This window comes from Coregonus lavaretus (assembly GCF_964263955.1).
Source record: "Coregonus lavaretus genome assembly, chromosome: 19".
Classification (NCBI taxonomy): domain Eukaryota; kingdom Metazoa; phylum Chordata; class Actinopteri; order Salmoniformes; family Salmonidae; genus Coregonus; species Coregonus lavaretus.
Genome location: NC_140006.1, coordinates 45,095,919 through 45,113,993, shown reverse-complemented (window position 1 = coordinate 45,113,993; position 18,075 = coordinate 45,095,919). Strand labels below are relative to the sequence as shown.

Sequence of the window (18,075 nt, the reverse complement as noted above, 5' to 3'; positions counted from 1 at the left end):
GTAAATTACTCACCACATGTTATGCACTGCAGTGCTAGCTAGCTGTAGCTTATGCTTTCTGATCCTTTGATTGTGTGGACAACATGTCAGTTCATGCTGCAAGAGCTCTGATAGGTTGGAGGGTGTCCTCCGGAAGTTGTTGTAATTACTGTGGAAGTCTGTGGAAAGGGGTGAGAACCACGAGCCTCCTAGGTTTTGTATTGAAGTCAATGTACCCAGAGGAGGACGGAAGCAAGCTGTCCTCTGGCTACTTTATGGTGCTACGCTACAGAGTGCTGTTGAGGCTACTGTAGACCTTCATTGCAAAACAGTGTGTTTTAATCAATTATTTGGTGACGTGAATATAACTCAGCAAAAAAAGAAACGTCCTCTCACTGTTAACTGTGTTTATTTTCAGCAAATATTTGTATGAACATAACAAGATTCAACAACTGAGACATAAACTGAACAAGTTCCACATACGTGACTAACATAAATTGAATAATGTGTCCCTGAACAAAAGTAACAGTATTTGTTGTGGCCACCAGCTGCATTAAGTACTGCAGTGCATCTCCTCCTCAGGGACTGCACCAGATTTGCCAGTTCTTGCTGTGAGATGTTACCCCACTCTTCCACCAAGGCAGCTGCAAGTTCCCAGACATTTCTGGGGGGATGACCCTAGCGCTCATCCTCCGATCCAACAGGTCCCAGGCGTGCTCAATAGGATTGAGATCCGGGCTCTTCGCTGGCCATGGCATAACACTGACATTCCTGTATTGCAGGAAATCACGCACAGAACGAGCAGTATGGCTGGTGGCATTGTCATATTGGAGGGTCATGTCCAGATGAGCCTGCAGGAAGGGTACCACATGAGGGAGGAGGATATCTTCCCTGTAACGCACATCGTTGAGATTGCCTGCAATGACAACAAGCTCAGTCCGATGATGCTGTGACACACCGCCCCAGACCATGACGGACCCTCCACCTCCAAATCCATCCCGCTCCAGAGTACAGGCCTCGGTGTAACGCTAATTCCATCGACAATAAACGGTAGGCAGGTAGCTTAGTGGTTAAGAGCGTTGTGCCAGTAACCGAAAGGTTGCTGGTTCTAATACCCGAGCCGACTAGGTGAAAAATCTGTCGATGTGCCCTTGAGCAAGGCACTTAACCCTAATTTTTCATGTAAGTTGCTCTGGATAAGAGCGTCTGCTAAATGACTAAAATAAACGCGAATCCAACCATCACCCCGTGTGAGACAAAACCGCGACTCGTCAGTGAAGAGCACTTTTTGCCAGTCTTGTCTGGTCCAGCGATGGTGGGTTTGTGCCCATAGGCGACATTGTTGCCGGTGATGTCTGGTGAGGACCTGCCTTACAACAGGCTTACAAGCCCTCAGTCCAGCCTCTCTCAGCCTATTGCGGACAGTCTGAGCACTGATGGAGGGATTGTGCGTTCCTGGTGTAACTCGGGCAGATGTTGTTGTCATCCTGTACCTGTCCCGCAGTTGTGATGTTTGGATGTACCGATCCTGTACAGGTGTTGTTACACGTGGTCTGCCACTGCGAGGACGATCAGCTGTCCGTCCTGTCTCCCTGTAGCGCTGTCTTAGGCATCTCATAGTACAAACATTGCAATTTATTGCCCTGGCCACATCTGCAGTCCTCATGCCTCCTTGCAGCATGCCTAAGGCACGTTCACGCAGATGAGCAGGGACCCTGGGCATCTTTCTTTTGGTGTTTTTCAGAGTCAGTAGAAAGGCCTCTTTAGTGTCCTAAGTTTTCATAACTGTGACCTTAATTGCTGTTAGTGTCTTAACGACCGTTCCACAGGTGCATGTTCATTAATTGTTTATGGTTCATTGAACAAGCATGGGAAACAGTGTTTAAACCCTTTACAATGAAGATCTGTGAAGTTATTTGGATTTTTACGAATTATCTTTGAAAGACAGGGTCCTGAAAAAGGGATAATTATTTTTTTGCTGAGTTTAGTTAGTATAGTTTTATCTAAAAATGATTATTTATTTTTTTATGTTTTAAAATTGTTATTTTTATGAAATTCACTGAGGAGGATGGTCCTCCCCTTTCTCCTCTGAGGAGCCTCCACTGGTGTATAGACCTAGTACTGTGCGTTGTTATGCTGTGCCGCTGGAGTCTTCTCTTCATGGAGCTGCACACAGGCATAATGCTCTTTTAGCTCTTACAGAGTAAACCAAGGCTTCTGGAGTGAGCAGACTGCTGATGGTCATTTCCACACAACTCAAAGGCATTGGGCTCTACCGTGAGTTACGTCACAGAGAGACAATGAGAGAAGGTTCACATTGATGTGAGCAGGCAAACCTCTCCCAGGGAATCTGCGGATCGAGAGGCTCTGCATTACATGACTGCTTCCATGTTCCTTTCAGCGTCGAAAAGGAAGTGTCCACTTGTGCTATTACTGCTTGTTATGTTAGGATGATACGCAAGCCGTGGCATGATAATATTTATCCTAACATGTATTCTCTTTCTACACCCCCCCCCTTCTCTCCCCTCCCTCTCTCCCTCTCCCCCTCGCTATCTCCCTCTCCCCCTCCCTCTCTCCCTCTCCCCTCCCTCTCTCCCTCTCCCCCTGCCCCTCCCCTCCCCACTCCCCCCCCCCTTCCCCGCCCCGCTCCCTCTCCCCTCTCCCCTCTCCCCATCCCTCTTCCTCTACCCTCTCCCCCTCTCCCTCTCCCTCTCCCCTCTACCCCTCTCCTGTCCCCTCCCTCCCATCCTTTCTCTTTCTCTCTGATAGGCTCCAATTATCAACTGCAGGTGTGATGTACACATGTTCTGACACCTTGGCAACCAACAATCACAATCAATCCGTCTGTCTGCTGAAGGATACACTTGCTCGTTAAAAACCACCTGGAGTGTCTCTTCTGTTGAACCCCCCCAGTTTTCTCAGTGGACGGTAGACAACACTTCTTATTGAGTCTTTCCCAGTTCAATTTCACAAAAACAAATTGTATCACAAAGATGCGACTGAACTGTCCCCCCATGTGGAGTGTGGTTAGCGTGTTGACTGTGGTCGTACCCCTTTGGGAGATGGGCTGCTCTGGCCTGACCTTGAACTCAGTGCCCCTGCATCGGGTCGGGACGTACCAAAGGTGCGGTGAAGGGGGGGCACACCACAGGCAGAGGCGCAGCTGGGTGTGGAACCAGTTCTTTGTGCTGGAGGAGTACATGGGGGACGAGCCACTCTACGTGGGCAAGGTAAGAGTTTCTGGGGTGTATTTCTACAGGAAACAGGTGGATGTGTGACTGTCCTAATATGGACACTGTACATGTGGATTTGTTACTGTCCTAATATGGACACCGTACAGGCATTGCTCTAAAGTGCGCACATGCGACAAAATATTTTATTTTGGGAGCACTGTGCGACTAGGGAAAAAATCTCCCAGATAATAATTGTTGTAGCCTACTGATAAGGCTTCGCTGTACCATTTGTTTCCAAGTGCTCTAGAGAAAAAAAAGTGAGTGCAGATTTGTTAGCGCCATGGTTGCACCAATACTACAGCGAAAACGGTTTGGTTCTAGCCGAACCAGGTCAAAAGATCTGACCCATATTACAGTCGCAAATTTTTTATCTTCCTATAACGGATCACCGGGATTGCATTTTACAATCGTAAACCATGACGTTGGCCAAAACTACTCGTTTACCATTTGTTTACACTTCGTTCAGTAATGTTATTTCATTGGCTGGCTAGATAACAACCTGGTAACTTTACCAGTGTATCCAAACATCAGGGGCACAGACAGAGAGGAAAAGGGACATCTTCTTCAGGAGATCAATGATCATAGGAAAAAAATGAATGACAGATCTCTTGCATGTCATCATCACAAACCTGACTTTCTTAAAGAGACAGTGTACAATTTTCAAAGTAATGCATCTCAATAGGAAAATTGTGCTTTTACACAATGTAGAAACTAATGTTCACAAATGGTTTCTAATATTCCACAAATGACTTTGTAATTTTAATTACAGGTATTCGTATCAACATTTTAGCTTTTATAATAAATGAATGTCTTCACAGTGTTGAATATTAGTTTGTAGGGCACAGCATGTGCTTCAAAAGTAGCTAGAATTAATCTCAATCAATTAAAAAAAATCTAAATTTCATGTGGTGCTGCTAACTTTCTTACCAGTGCAATTTAGATCCCTGTATACAGGTGGATGTGTGACTGTACTAATATGGAAACCGTACAGGTCGATTGGGTGAAGGAGAGCAAAGATGCTGAGTACATAATGATAAAAAAGGAGTTCATGCTACTCGTGTTATACAATATTTCTGTAGGTTTTTATGCATTTGTTGGAGACGTGAATTCACAGGAAGGATATATGAGCAAAGAGAAACGTGTTTCAGAGAGTCTTGAGTTCGCAGGCTTTGCCCATCTCCATGATCTGCTCTTGTGTAGAGGAAACTTTCAGAAGGTTGCACATAGAGCTGACAAGATTCGCCATTCTACACGACATATGACCATAACCTGATCTGCAAAATGGCTTTCTATCTGAACGCTCTGTAACATTGCATCCTCCTGAACAGGCCCCTGGGGTCCACTTGTGCCTCCTGCTCAAGGTCTGACAACGATTCTGACTTTTGATAGGGCACCTCCAAGATGAAGTAATAAATGGATTTCAGCACGTTGTGATACGTGATTGTGGCAGCTAAACCGAATGGCTGGTACATATATCCTCCAGGCAAAGGAAGCTCTGACTGTTGTACAATACAAGGGGGGGAAACCGTTCCTTCTGTTGATTTGTCTTTCTTCGGGGTTGCTAGGAACATTTACATTATTTAGCAGACGCTCTTATCCAGAGCAACTTACAGTTAGTGCATACATTATTATTTTTGATTTTCATACCCCATGGGAATCGAACCCACAACCCTGGCATTGCAAACGCCATACTCTACCAACTGAGCTACCTTCTAATGGAACCTAATGCTACTCCTTCAGTTCACGTGGTCCTGTGTGGCTCAGTTAGCAGTGTATGGCGCTTGCAACGCCAGGGTTGTGGGTTCGATTCCCACGGGGGGCCAGTATGACAATGTATGCACTCACTAACTGTAAGTCGCTCTGAATGAACGTCTGCTAAATGACTTAAATGTATGGGAAAAAGGTTTAAAAAAAATATCCACTCACTACTGTAAGTTGCTCTGGATAAAAGCCTCTTGAAAATAAATAAAAAATGCAATACTACAAGAGATAATATTTTCAATGACTGGTGTTGAATGGCACTGAGTTGGCAAATCAGATGCATTGTAAAGCTACGTACAGCAACAGCGAGGTCTGTGTAAGATACAAAGACAGAAGATCCTTCCACATGACACAGGCTGTATAAGAATTCACACGATTATTCTTATCTTTTAATCAACTCTACCATAGGCTATAGAAAATGAAGACAGGTACTTAAACAGTGATATTTTGTTAAGGCTCACGATTACTCTCGTTTACGATCTGAAAGAAAAGCAGAACAGCAACTGCAGCAGAGTCCTCTGGAACGTGAATGAGCGTGTACATCCTCTCATTTGATACTCCAACCCAGTCAAATTGGCTCTGACGAGTTCGTTGCGATCAAAGGCTTCCTTTATCTTTCAAATGATTTCAGCATTCACACAGATCTCGTATGTAGATGGCAGGGGGCATACAGATGAACATGTCTCTTTCATTTGGGAAACCGAGAGGTTGTTTGAACACGCATGTCTCTCGTGGCGGGGTGAATCTAACGAGCGCTGCCTTAATGATTCTTGAACATGCGGACAAGGCGAGGACACCACTAGAAAGCCAAAAACGTAACCATTTGTGCAGTTCTGAGACCCTTAGTCTCTTCTGCACGTATTAGAGGGCAGGATTTAAATCCTTTCAGTCAGCGTTTTGTCAGGCCTCGGGATACAAACCTACTTGAATGTGTGGAACTATACCATTTTTTTCAGCTAATCACTGAGCACAAATAACTGACAGAAAAAGGATTGTCACCCTACAGATGTTTACAATTCAAAATGTACAACACAATGTAAAGTTAAGGATAGAGCGTAGAGAGATGTTTACCACAACGTATTCTCTCTAGAGCTAATCTGCAGTTGTCATAAATATATTTAAATGTTTATAATACATATAGAGTATATATTGTTAGGTGTAGTTTACAGTATATTTTGTTAGGTTTAGTTTACAGTCTATGTTGTTAGGTGTAGTTTACAGTATAAAGTATATCGTTAGGTGTAGTTGACAGTATATATTGTTAGGTGTAGTTTACAGAATATTATTAGGTGTAGTTTACAGTATATTATTACATGTAGTTTACATTATATTATTAGGTGTAGTTTACAGTATATTGTTAGATGTAGTTTACAGTATATTATTAGGTGTAGTTTACAGTATGTTGTTAGGTGTAGTTGACAGTATATATTGTTAGGTGAAGTTTACAGTATATTATTAGGTGTAGTTTACAGTATATTATTAGGTGTAATTTACAGTATGTTGTTAGATGTAGTTTACAGTATATATTGTTAGGTGTAGTTTACAGTGTATTATTAGATGTAGTTTACAGTATATATTGTTAGGTGTAGTTTATAGTATATTATTAGGTGTAGTTTCCAGTATGTTGTTAGGTGTAGTTTACAGTATATTATTAGGTGTAGTTTACAGTGTATATTGTTAGGTGTAGTTTACATTATATTATTAGGTGTAGTTTACAGTATATTATTGGGTGTAGTTTACAGTATGTTGTTAGGTGTAGTTCACATTATATTATTAGGTGTAGTTTACAGTATATATTGTTAGGTGTAGTTTACAGTATATTATTAGGTGTCGTTTACAGTATATTATTAGGTGTAGTTTACATTATGTTGTTAGGTGTAGTTCACAGTATATTATTAGGTGTAGTTTACAGTATATATTGTTAGGTGTAGTTTACAGTATATTATTAGGTGTAGTTCACATTATGTTGTTAGGTGTAGTTTACAGTATGCTGTTAGGTGTAGTTTACAGTATATTGTTAGGTGTAGTTTACAGTATTTTCTTAGGTGTAGTTTACAGTATATTATTAGGTGTTTTTTACAGTATATTATTAGGTGTAGTTTACAGTGTATATTGTTAGGTGTAGTTTACAGTATATTATTAGGTGTAGTTTACAGTATATTATTAGGTGTAGTTTACAGTATGTTGTTAGGTGTAGTTCACATTATATTATTAGGTGTAGTTTACATCATATATTGTTAGGTGTAGTTTACAGTATATTATTAGGTGTAGTTTACAGTATATTATTAGGTGTAGTTTACATTATGTTGTTAGGTGTAGTTTACAGTATATTATTAGGTGTAGTTTACAGTATGTTGTTAGGTGTAGTTCACATTATATTATTAGGTGTAGTTTACAGTATATATTGTTAGGTGTAGTTTACAGTATATTATTAGGTGTCGTTTACAGTATATTATTAGGTGTAGTTTACATTATGTTGTTAGGTGTAGTTTACAGTATGTTGTTAGGTGTAGTTTACAGTATATTATTAGGTGTAGTTTACAGTATGTTGTTAGTTGTAGTTCACAATATATTATTAGGTGTAGTTTACAGTATATATTGTTAGGTGTAGTTTACAGTATATTATTAGGTGTAGTTTACAGTATATTATTAGGTGTAGTTTACAGTATGTTGTTAGGTGTAGTTTACAGTGTATTATTAGATGTAGTTTACAGTATATGTTGTTAGGTGTAGTTTACAGTATATTATTAGGTGTAGTTTACAGTGTCTATTGTTAGGTGTAGTTTACAGTATATAATTAGGTGTAGTTTACAGTATATTATTAGGTGTAGTTTACAGTATGTTGTTACATGTAGTTCACAGTATATTATTATGTGTAGTTTACAGTATATATTGTTAGGTGTAGTTTACAGTATATTATTAGGTGTAGTTTACAGTATGTTGTTAGGTGTAGTTTACAATATATTATTAGGTGTAGTTTACAGTATGTTGTTAGGTATAGTTTATAGTATATTGTTAGGTGTAGTTTACAGTATATTATTAGGTGTAGTTTCAGTATATTATTAGGTGTAGTTTACAGTATATTATTAGGTGTAGTTTACAGTATATTATTAGGTGTAGTTTACAATATGTTGTTAGGTGTAGTTTACAGTATGTTGTTAAGTGTAGTTTCTGCCACATTGCTTATGCCCATCCAGTCCTTTTAGATCTGCAAATGGGGAATCAAGAGGGGCCTTGGATAGGAGGTTGGAGCTAGAGGCTAGGGGTCCGTCTGGGATTGGGCCATTTCTGTTTTGTTTACTGCTCTAACTCGGCTTGTCTTCATCCAGAGGACTTGTCTGTCTGTGATCGGAGCATATAGCAGACACATCTCCCTGTGTTGTGTTCTGGAGACAGCGGATGGCTGTTCTGTTACTCATCTGCCTCAGCATTGTTCCTTTTTTTTCGCCTTCAACCCCAATCTACCCGGTTTCACGTTCAAGTTTCAGAGGACAGCAAGTCTTCCCTCAGGCCTCCCAAGCAGAGGCATACAGCACTTAGCCTATATCGAAGTGTTTTAAAAGCCTGTTCTAGGGCTGAGGGGTGTCACAGTAATGCACAGAGCCATGACTACATGGAACTCTATTCCACATCAGGTAGTTGATGCAAGCAGTAGAATCTTAATTGTGTTGTGAAAACATGCATAGTGCCAACTATAAAGATGTGGTGGAGGAGGAATAATGGTCTGGGGCTGTTTTTCATGGTTCGGGCTAGGCCCCTTAGTTCCAGCGAAGGGAAATCTTAATGCTACAGCATACAATTACATTCTAGATGATTCTGTGCTTCCAACATTGTGGCAACAGTTTGGGGAAGGGGGGGGGGGGGGGGGGGGGTTGGGGGGGGACCAACTCCATATTAATGCTCATGATTTTGGAATGAGATGTTCGAACGAGCAGGTGTCCACATACTTTTGATCATTAGTGTAACTGCCTTAATATTGCTGGACCTCAGGAAGAGTAGCTTCTGCTGGATTCTTAATAAATACAAATACAATTCTGGTGGTGTATATAGGACCATGACTGTGCATCATCAGGATGGGAGGCAATCGTCTGCGTTGGGTTTGTCATTATTTTTTTTAGGTAGTCGAGTCATGCTCGATATTGTCGTATTGTGGTCATAGAGTCCGGCTCAACTTCAACTGACTCCAAAATGGCTGGTATTTAGTCAGGATCATTATGACACGATTATGACATACATGCTCACGACATAATGCATTAGACCTGCAGGCTGTAAGAACAGTGTTACAACCTAGATACAGTCGTCCTACAGAGCAGCTCTTCTCCATTGTCAGAGGCTCTTTCTAGGCTTAGTCATCACAAAGCACAGTGGGGAAGGGGGGGGGGGGGGTTGGGGGTTGAGTATTGGTGGCATTCAGCCCACAAAAGAGACGAGTGCCTCCACACTGAGACTCGAGGGGGATCATTGAAAATGGACAGACGTGAGCAGTCGTTGTGATTGACTCATGCCACAGTAGTATTGATGAAATGAATTGAGGTAAAACGGCATTTCATTTTTAACCTCTTAAGGATCGGACCCTTTTTTTTTTCAATTTTCACCTAAAATGACATTCCCAAATCTAACTGCCTGTAGATCAGGACCTGAAGCAAGGATGTGCATATTCTTGATACCATTTAAAGGAAACACTTTGAAGTTTATGGAAATGTGAAATTGATGTAGGAGAATATAACACATTAGATCTGGTAAAAGATAATACAATCAAAAAAACATAGTTTTTCCATCTTCTTTGAAATACAAGAGAAAATCCACAGTATAATAAGGCAGTTTAGGTGTAATTTTGATTTTTCCCACTAGATGGAAGCAGTGTGTGTGCAAAGTTTCAGATTGATCCGGTGAAGCATTGCAATACTGGACTATTTTGTATCAAGTCTGCCCAAATGTGCTGAATTGGTCAATTGATACATTTTCAAGTACATAGCTATAGAGAACATACAAACATGATATGGTAATATAACATTTAAATGTCCACACTCACAGGAATGTCATACATGATGGGTCATTAGCTTATACACTAACTTTCACACATCTAGATGGCCGGGCGGGGTGGGTGTGGAGCCAGAGACAGCAGGGGTTCAAACTGTAGAACCCAGTTCCTACATTTGAATATAAAAATGGATTTTATCAAACAAAACTATGCTACATTTTATCTCTGGGACCCTTAGGATGACATATCAGAGCAAGATTCAGAGGTGAATGTATCAAACCAGTTGCCGTGATACGTTTTTTGTTGTTGTGCACTCTCCTCAAACAATAGCCTGGTATTTTTTCACTGTAATACCTACTGTAAATTGGACAGTGCAGTTAGATTAACACAAATTTAAGCTTTCTGCCCATATAAGACATGTCTATGTCCTGGAAAGTTTGCTGTTACTTAAAACAGTCATGCTAATCACATTAGCCCACGTTAGCTCAACCATCCTGTGCCTTGCAAAAGTATTAGCCCCCTTTGCGTTTTTCCTATTTTGATGCATTACAACCTGTAATTTAACTGGATTTTTATTCGGATTTCATGTAACGGACATACACAAAATAGTCCAAATTGGTGAAGTGAAATGAAAACAATTCTAAAAAGTAAATAACGGAAAAGTGGTGCGTGCATATGTATTCACCCCTTTGCAATGAAGCCCCTAAATAAGATCTGGTGCAACCAATTACCTTCAGAAGTCACATAATTAGTTAAATAAAGTCCACCTGTGTGCAATCTAAGTGTCACATGATCTGTCACATGATCTCAGTATATATACACCTGTTCTGAAAGTCCCCAGAGTCTGCAACACCACTAAGCAAGGGGCACCACCAAGCAAGTGGCACCATGAAGACCAAGGAGCTCTTCAAACAGGTCAGGGACAAAGTTGTGGACAAGTACAGATCAGGGTTGGGTTATAAAAAAATATCTGAAACTTTGAACATCCCACGGAGCACCATTAAATCCATTATTAAAAAATGGAAAGAATATGGCACCACACCAAACCTGCCAAGAGAGGGCTGCCCACCAAAACTCACGGACGAGGCAAGGAGGGCATTAATCAGAGAGGCAACAAAGAGACCAAAGATAACCCTGAAGGAGCTGCAAAGCTCCACAGCGGAGATTGGAGTATCTGTCCATAGGACCACCTTAAGCCGTACACTCCACAGTGCTGGGCTTTACGGAAGAGTGGCCAGAAAAAAGCCATTGCTTAAAGAAAGAAATAAGCAAACATGTTTGGTGTTCGCCAAAAGGCATGTGGGAGACTCCCCAAACATATGGAAGAAGGTACTCTGGTCAGATGATACTAAAATTGAGCTTTTTGGCCATCAAGGAAAACGCTATGTCTGGTGCAAACCCAACACCTCTCATCCCCCGAGGGATGTTTTTCATCGGCAGGGAAACTGGTCAGAATTGAAGGAATTATGGATGGCGCTAAATACAGGGAAATTCTTGAGGGAAACCTGTTTCAGTCTTCCAGAGATTTGAGACTGGGACGGAGGTTCACCTTCCAGCAGGACAATGACCCTAAGCATACTGCTAAAGCAACACTCAAGTGGTTTAAGGGGAAACATTTACATGTCTTGGAATGGCCCAGTCAAAGCCCAGACCTCAATCCAATTGAGAATCTGTGGTATGACTTAAAGATTGCTGTAGACCAGCGGAACCCATCCAACTTGAAGGAGCTGGAGCAGTTTTGCCTTGAAGAATGGGCAAAAATCCCAGTGGTTAGATGTGCCAAGCTTATAGAGACATACGCCAAGAGACTTGCAGCTGTAATTGCTGCAAAATGTGGCTCTACAAAGTATAGACTTTGGGTGGGTGAATAGTTTTGCACGCTCAGGTTCTCTTTATTATTGTCTTATTTCTTGTTTGTTTTACAATAAAAAAATATTTTGTATCTTTAAAGTGGTAGGCATGTTGTGTAAATCAAATGATACAAACCGCCCAAAAATCCGTTTTAATTCCAGGTTGTAAGGCAACAAAAATGCCAAGGGGGGGAATACTTTCGCAAGCCACTGTACGGGATACCGATCCACCACATACATGGAACACATTTCGGAATACTCTACAATTTGATGCACTAGTGCCTTTCGTAAATGACATGTTCACAGAGTAAAGTAGATTTTATAATATTTTTGTATTTTATTTTATTTATTTTATTGTTATAATTGTGTCTCTAATTCCTTATTCCTTATGCCAATAGCATTTTGTGAATGAGGGCTGCTTTGTAAAAGAGACATTGGTCTCAATGGGACTTCCCTGAAAAAATAAAGGTTTAATACTGTAATAGTTGTCTGAGCCCATCAGAAGTAAAGGAAGTGAGACACAAAACATGCTCAAAAGAGACTCACAGCCAGTCACCCCAACCTATCAGTCGAGTTCCCGCGCACTTGAATTTCCATTCATTCGACTCAATTGAGCGTATCTCACAGTAAATGACTCACAGGTATGAAGTCTTTTGCAGATATTTTTGTCTTTGGGTCGTTCCACAAAAATAAAAATGGGTGCCTTTTTGCGTCCCTTTGATATTTTAAGTAGACATTGTGCACCAATATTGAATTTTAAAAGCCTGTTATATTAAGTGATAATGCCCTTTCAGTGTAAGAGCTGTTTGAAAAGACCTGTTGAAATGTATACCTGTTTTGGTGGGATGGAGTTTTAGCCTGCTTGGTGACATCAACAACATTTTAACCAATCTCGTGTCACATTCTATTTGGGGAGCCATTTCATTTTAGGCTCTTTCATTGATTGGGTAGTTCACGGACACATGCAGATGCCCCTCTAGTGCAGCATTGCATTAAATCATTCTTAAGCTCTTTCTCCAATCTACATCAAGCCCTTTCTCCAATCTACATCAAGCCCTTTCTCCAATCTACATCAAGCCCTTTCTCCAATCTACATCAAGCCCTTTCTCCAATCTACATCAAGCCCTTTCTCCAATCTACATATAGCCCTTTCTCCAATCTACATCAATTGTTACGAAAGTTGAAAATCCTAAATAGATAAGAGTAGTTTGACTGCTGTGTCTGTTTTTATTCAGTCTGATTTCGGGCTCCTTTGTTTGTCATTTATCTATTGATTTTAACATGGCAATATATCACGGTGCTAGGAGAACAATTTTGTATGACTGTTTGTGCCTAACTTGAATTGTCATTACTACTATTTTCAGACTCTGACAGCCTTCCGTGCTTGTGATTTATACTGATCAAAAATATGAACGCAACATGTCAAGTGTTGGTCCCATGTTTCATGAGCTGAAATAAAAGATCCCAGAAATGTTCCATACGCACAAAAAGCTTATTTCTCTAAAATGTTGTGCACAAATTTGTTTACATCCCTGTTAGTGAGCATTTCTCATTTGCCAAGATAATCCATCCACCTGACAGGTGTGGCATATCAAGAAGCTGATTAAACAGCATGATCATTACACACCTTGTGCTGTGGACAATAAAAGGCCACTCTAAAATGTGCAGTTTTGTCACATTCTTCACTCATTCTTAAGCTCTTTCTCCAATCTACATCAAGCCCTTTCACAAATCTACATTAAGCCCTTTCTCCAATCTACATCAAGCCCTTTCTCCAATCTACATCAAACCCTTTCTCCAATCTACATTAAGCCCTTTCTCCAATCTACATAAAGCCCTTTCTCCAATCTACATCAAACCCTTTCTCCAATCTACATCAAGCCCTTTATCCAATCTACATAAAGCCCTTTCTCCAATCTACATGAAGCCCTTTCTCCAAACTACATCAAGCCCTTTCTCCAATCTACATCAAGCCCTTTCTCCAATCTAAATCAAGCCCTTTCTCCAATCTACATGAAGCCCTTTCTCCAATCTACATCAAGCCCTTTCTCCAATCTACATGAAGCCCTTTCACCAATCTACATCAAGCCCTTTCTCCAATCTACATCAAGCCCTTTCTCCAATCTACATGAAGCCCTTTCTCCAATCTACATCAAGCCCTTTCTCCAATCTACATAAAGCCCTTTCTCCAATCTACATCAAGCCCTTTCTCCAATCTACATAAAGCCCTTTCTCCAATCTACATCAAGCCCTTTCTCCAATCTACATCAAGCCCTTTCTCCAATCTACATCAAGCCCTTTCTCCAATCTACATCAAGCCCTTTCTCCAATCTACATCAAGCCCTTTCTCCAATCTACATCAATCCCTTTCTCCAATCTACATCAAGCCCTTTCTCCAATCTGGCGGGAACCACTGGCTTGGTGCGAGGAGCGGGAACAGGCCGGGCCGGGCTGGCGACGCACACCACTGGTTTAGTGCGAGGAGAGGGAACAGGCCGGGCCGGGCTGGCGACGCGCACCACTGGCTTGGTGCGAGGAGCAGGAACAGGCCGGGCCGGGCTTGCACCGCGCACGTGCCGTGCGAAGATGGGCATCCAGCCAGGACGGGGTGTGCCGGCTCAACGCTCCTGGTCTCCAGTACGCCTCCTCGGTCCCGCATATCCTGCGCCAGTGGCTTGGTGCGAGGAGCAGGAACAGGCCGGCCCGGACTGTGGAGGTGGATTGGAGGTCTGGAGCGGAGAGCTGGCACTACCCGTCCTGGCTGGATGCCTACTTCCGCACAGTATGTGTGAGGCATCAGCACAGGACGCACTGGGCTGTGCACGCGCACTGGCGATACAGTTTGTAGAACTGGCGCAGGATATGCGGGACCGAGGAGGCGTACTGGAGACCAGGAGCGTTGAGCCGGCACACCCCGTCCTGGCTGGATGCCCATCTTCGCACGGCACGTGCGCGGTGCAAGCACAGGACGTACAGGACTGTGCCAGCGCACTGGCGACACAGTACGTAGCTCCGCATAACACGGAGCCTGCCCAGTCATATGCTTCCTCACGTGAGTACGGGGAGTTGCCTCTGCTCTGACACTAGGCTCCGCCAACCACCCCGTGTGCCCCCCAAATGTTTTTTCTTGGGGCTGCTTCTCAGGCTTCCTCCTCGACCGGCCTCCTCCGTGTTGCCGTTGCACCTCTCCTGCCTGGGCATCTACCTTAGCCCATGGTCCTCTCCCCGCAAATATCTCTTCCCATAACCACAATTTGCCCACCTGTGACATGGCTATTCGCTCTGCCTAGGCACGCTGCTTGGTCCTCGTTTGGTGGGATCTTCTGTCACGTTCGTTTAATGACGGGACAGACCAAGGCGCAGCGTGATATACGTACATGTTTATTAACGTAATAAACACTCTACAAAACAATAAACGAAACGAAACGTGAAGTCCAAGGTAGAACACACAACATACCTTACAAGGAACAAGATCCCACAACTAAACAGTGCCAATAGGCTGCCTAAGTATGGTCCCCAATCAGAGACCATGAGCGACAGCTGCCTCTGATTGGGAACCACACCGGCCAACATAGAACTATACATACTAGATCACAAATATAGAAAACGCACAACAAGGAATATACACACCCTGACTCAACATATAAGCGTCCCCTGAGTCAGGGCGTGACAGGCTTCTTGACCTGCAGGATCGTCTGAGGAGGGGGAGGGGGCTGCTGAGGAGTATTTATGTCTGTAATAAAGCCCTTTTGTGGGGAAAAACTCATTCTGATTGACTGGACCTGGCTCTCCAGTGGGTGGGCCTATGCCCTCCCAGGCCCACCCATGGCTGTGCCCTTGCCAGTCAAGTGAAAACCATATTTTAGCGCCCAATTAATTTATTTCAATTGACTGGTTTCCTTCTATGAACTGTAACTCAGTAAAATCTTTGAAATTGTTGCATGTTGTGTTAATATTTTTGTTCAGTATAATTTATCTTATTGGCCGTATATGCCTTGATGAATCATAGGAATCTTTCCCAATGCTGGTACCCCACTGCTATAAGCAAGACCAAGAGGGTCTCTGAACCTCTCCACGTTTCCATACCGATCTGATTACCCGATTGCAAGGTGACTGGAATTAGTGTCAGTACTAACCTTGTCAAAGGCTGGTTAATATGTAGGCCACATGCTGAGCTTCAACCTTAATAAGACAGCCAAATATCGTGCCGCGATGAATAAAACATGCGCCCTCCGGGTCTCAAGAGGGCGCTAAGTAATATCGACAGTTATTATCGATGAGCATGGCTGGAAAATATGCAAGTCGCTAAGGGGGTTGTAATTATTACAGGGGCCTTGCTAGCAAGTGCTGTGGCCTGAGCCAGGATCCGTAGCAGTTAATTGGGTGCACTGGGCCTTTGAGGGTATTGCCCTTCGGGAATGTAAAGCCAAGCTTTAGTCATGTTTAAAGCGACGTACAAACTCAAACACAGAGGTAAACTTGTACGAGTTGATGTTTATATAGTCACAGCATGCTGGAACTTTCTTTCCACTTCCTCCAATAAGCCTAAAATAAAAGCTTTTTCAAAATGGGTACAGAGTCCCAGAGCATCCTGGCCTGAGCCAATCGCATTTCCCCCTATAATCCCCTTAATGGCCGGTTCACTCCAGAGGAGAAGCCATTTTCCCCTATCCTCCCCTTGATGGCCGGGTCACTCCAGAGGAGAAGCCATTTTACCCTATCCTCCCCTTGATGGCCAAGTCACTCCAGAGGAGAAGCCATTTTCCCCTATCCTCCCCTTGATGGCCGGGTCACTTCAGAGGAGAAGCCATTTTACCCTATCCTCCCCTTGATGGCTGGGTCACTCCAGAGGAGAAGCCATTTGAATCCAGGTTTAATTGCAGTGGATCCTTTGAAAGCGAGGAGGAGGAGAGTCTGGGAATCTACAGGGCCAGCCTCTGCAGTCTGTTAGCATTTCCTGTTGCTGCCAAAAACACCCCGACACACAATTAGGACCAGGCGGGGAAACGCTTCTTTGGCATCCCCTCTTCCCTCCCTCCCTCCCTCCCTCCCTCCCTCCCTCCCAACAAGCCACACCACACAAGCCCCAACCTCCCAGCGTCCCTCTACCCCAACTCCAGAGTACAGGAGGTTGGTGGAACCTTAATTGGGGAGGATGGGCTCGTGGTAATGGCTGGAGAGGAATAGGTGGAATGGTATCAAATACATTAAAACACATGGTCTGTTTGATGATGATGTCATTCCATTTGCTCCGTTACACCATTATTATGCGCCGTCCTCCCCTCAGCAGCCTCCACTGCTCCAGCGTTTAGCCAATTGAAGCAAGCCTCCTCACCACCACTGGAAAAAAAGCATGTCATTCCCTACTCCCTACTCCTTTCCCCCCCTCTAACATTCAGCACATTAATGATTTCCCCCCTCTCACTCTCTCACCCTCACCACATTAATGATTCCAACCTCTCAGCGTGATTTGCAGAAACATGAAATAAAACAAACTGAGATGGTAGGGTATAAAAAATAAATCAAAAGTGAAAAAAGTGCTCCCTTAGTTCAATTCATGTTCGGGATCAACAAGCTCTCTCCCCACCCCAAAATCCTCTTTGGAGTGTTTCCCAACATGTGTTTGTTAATTAAATGCAACGCTGGGTCTTTTAATGTAGCTACCAGTCTCTGGGCTGCTCCACCAGTCTCTGGTTTGCTCCACCAGTCTCTGGTTTGCTCCACCAGTCCCTGGGCTGCACCACCAGTCTCTGGTTTGCTCCACCAGTCTCTGGTTTGCTCCACCAGTCCCTGGTTTGCTCCACCAGTCCCTGGGCTGCTCCACCAGTCCCTGGTTTTCTCCACCAGTCAATCACCAGCACTTTCTCCTGGCTCACCTTCGAGTGCCGCCGCAACAGCCATTCACTCTCACAGAGACACAACACACACACACACACACACACACACACACACACACACACACACAGTCACACACACACACACACAAACAGTCTCTGGGCTGCTCCACCAGTCCCTGGTTTGCTCCAACAGTCTCTGGTTTGCTCCACCAGTCTCTGGTTTGCTCCACCAGTCTCTGGTTTGCTCCACCAGTCCCTGGTTTGCTCCACCAGTCCCTGGTTTGCTCCACCAGTCTCTGGTTTGATCCACCAGTCTCTGGTTTGCTCCACCAGTCTCTGGTTTGCTCCACCAGTCTCTGGGCTACTCCACCAGTCCCTGGCTTGCTCCACCAGTCTCTGGGCTACTCCACCAGTCTCTGGTTTGCTCCACCAGT

At 43.3% G+C, this 18,075-nt stretch overlaps 1 protein-coding gene across 1 annotated transcript in view; it reads left to right on the top strand.

Moving 5' to 3' along the window:
* Positions 1 to 2,972: 2,972 nt before the first annotated feature.
* The window catches only part of LOC311146911 (cadherin-7-like), a gene marked incomplete at its 5' end in the record, with an annotated part of 116,960 nt that continues 101,857 nt past the window's right edge, over positions 2,973 to 18,075 (top strand). The window contains one exon of the mRNA XM_084183538.1: positions 2,973 to 3,209. Within this exon, the coding sequence (XP_084039664.1) occupies positions 2,973 to 3,209 (237 nt within the window). The remainder of the gene's footprint in view (positions 3,210 to 18,075) is intronic.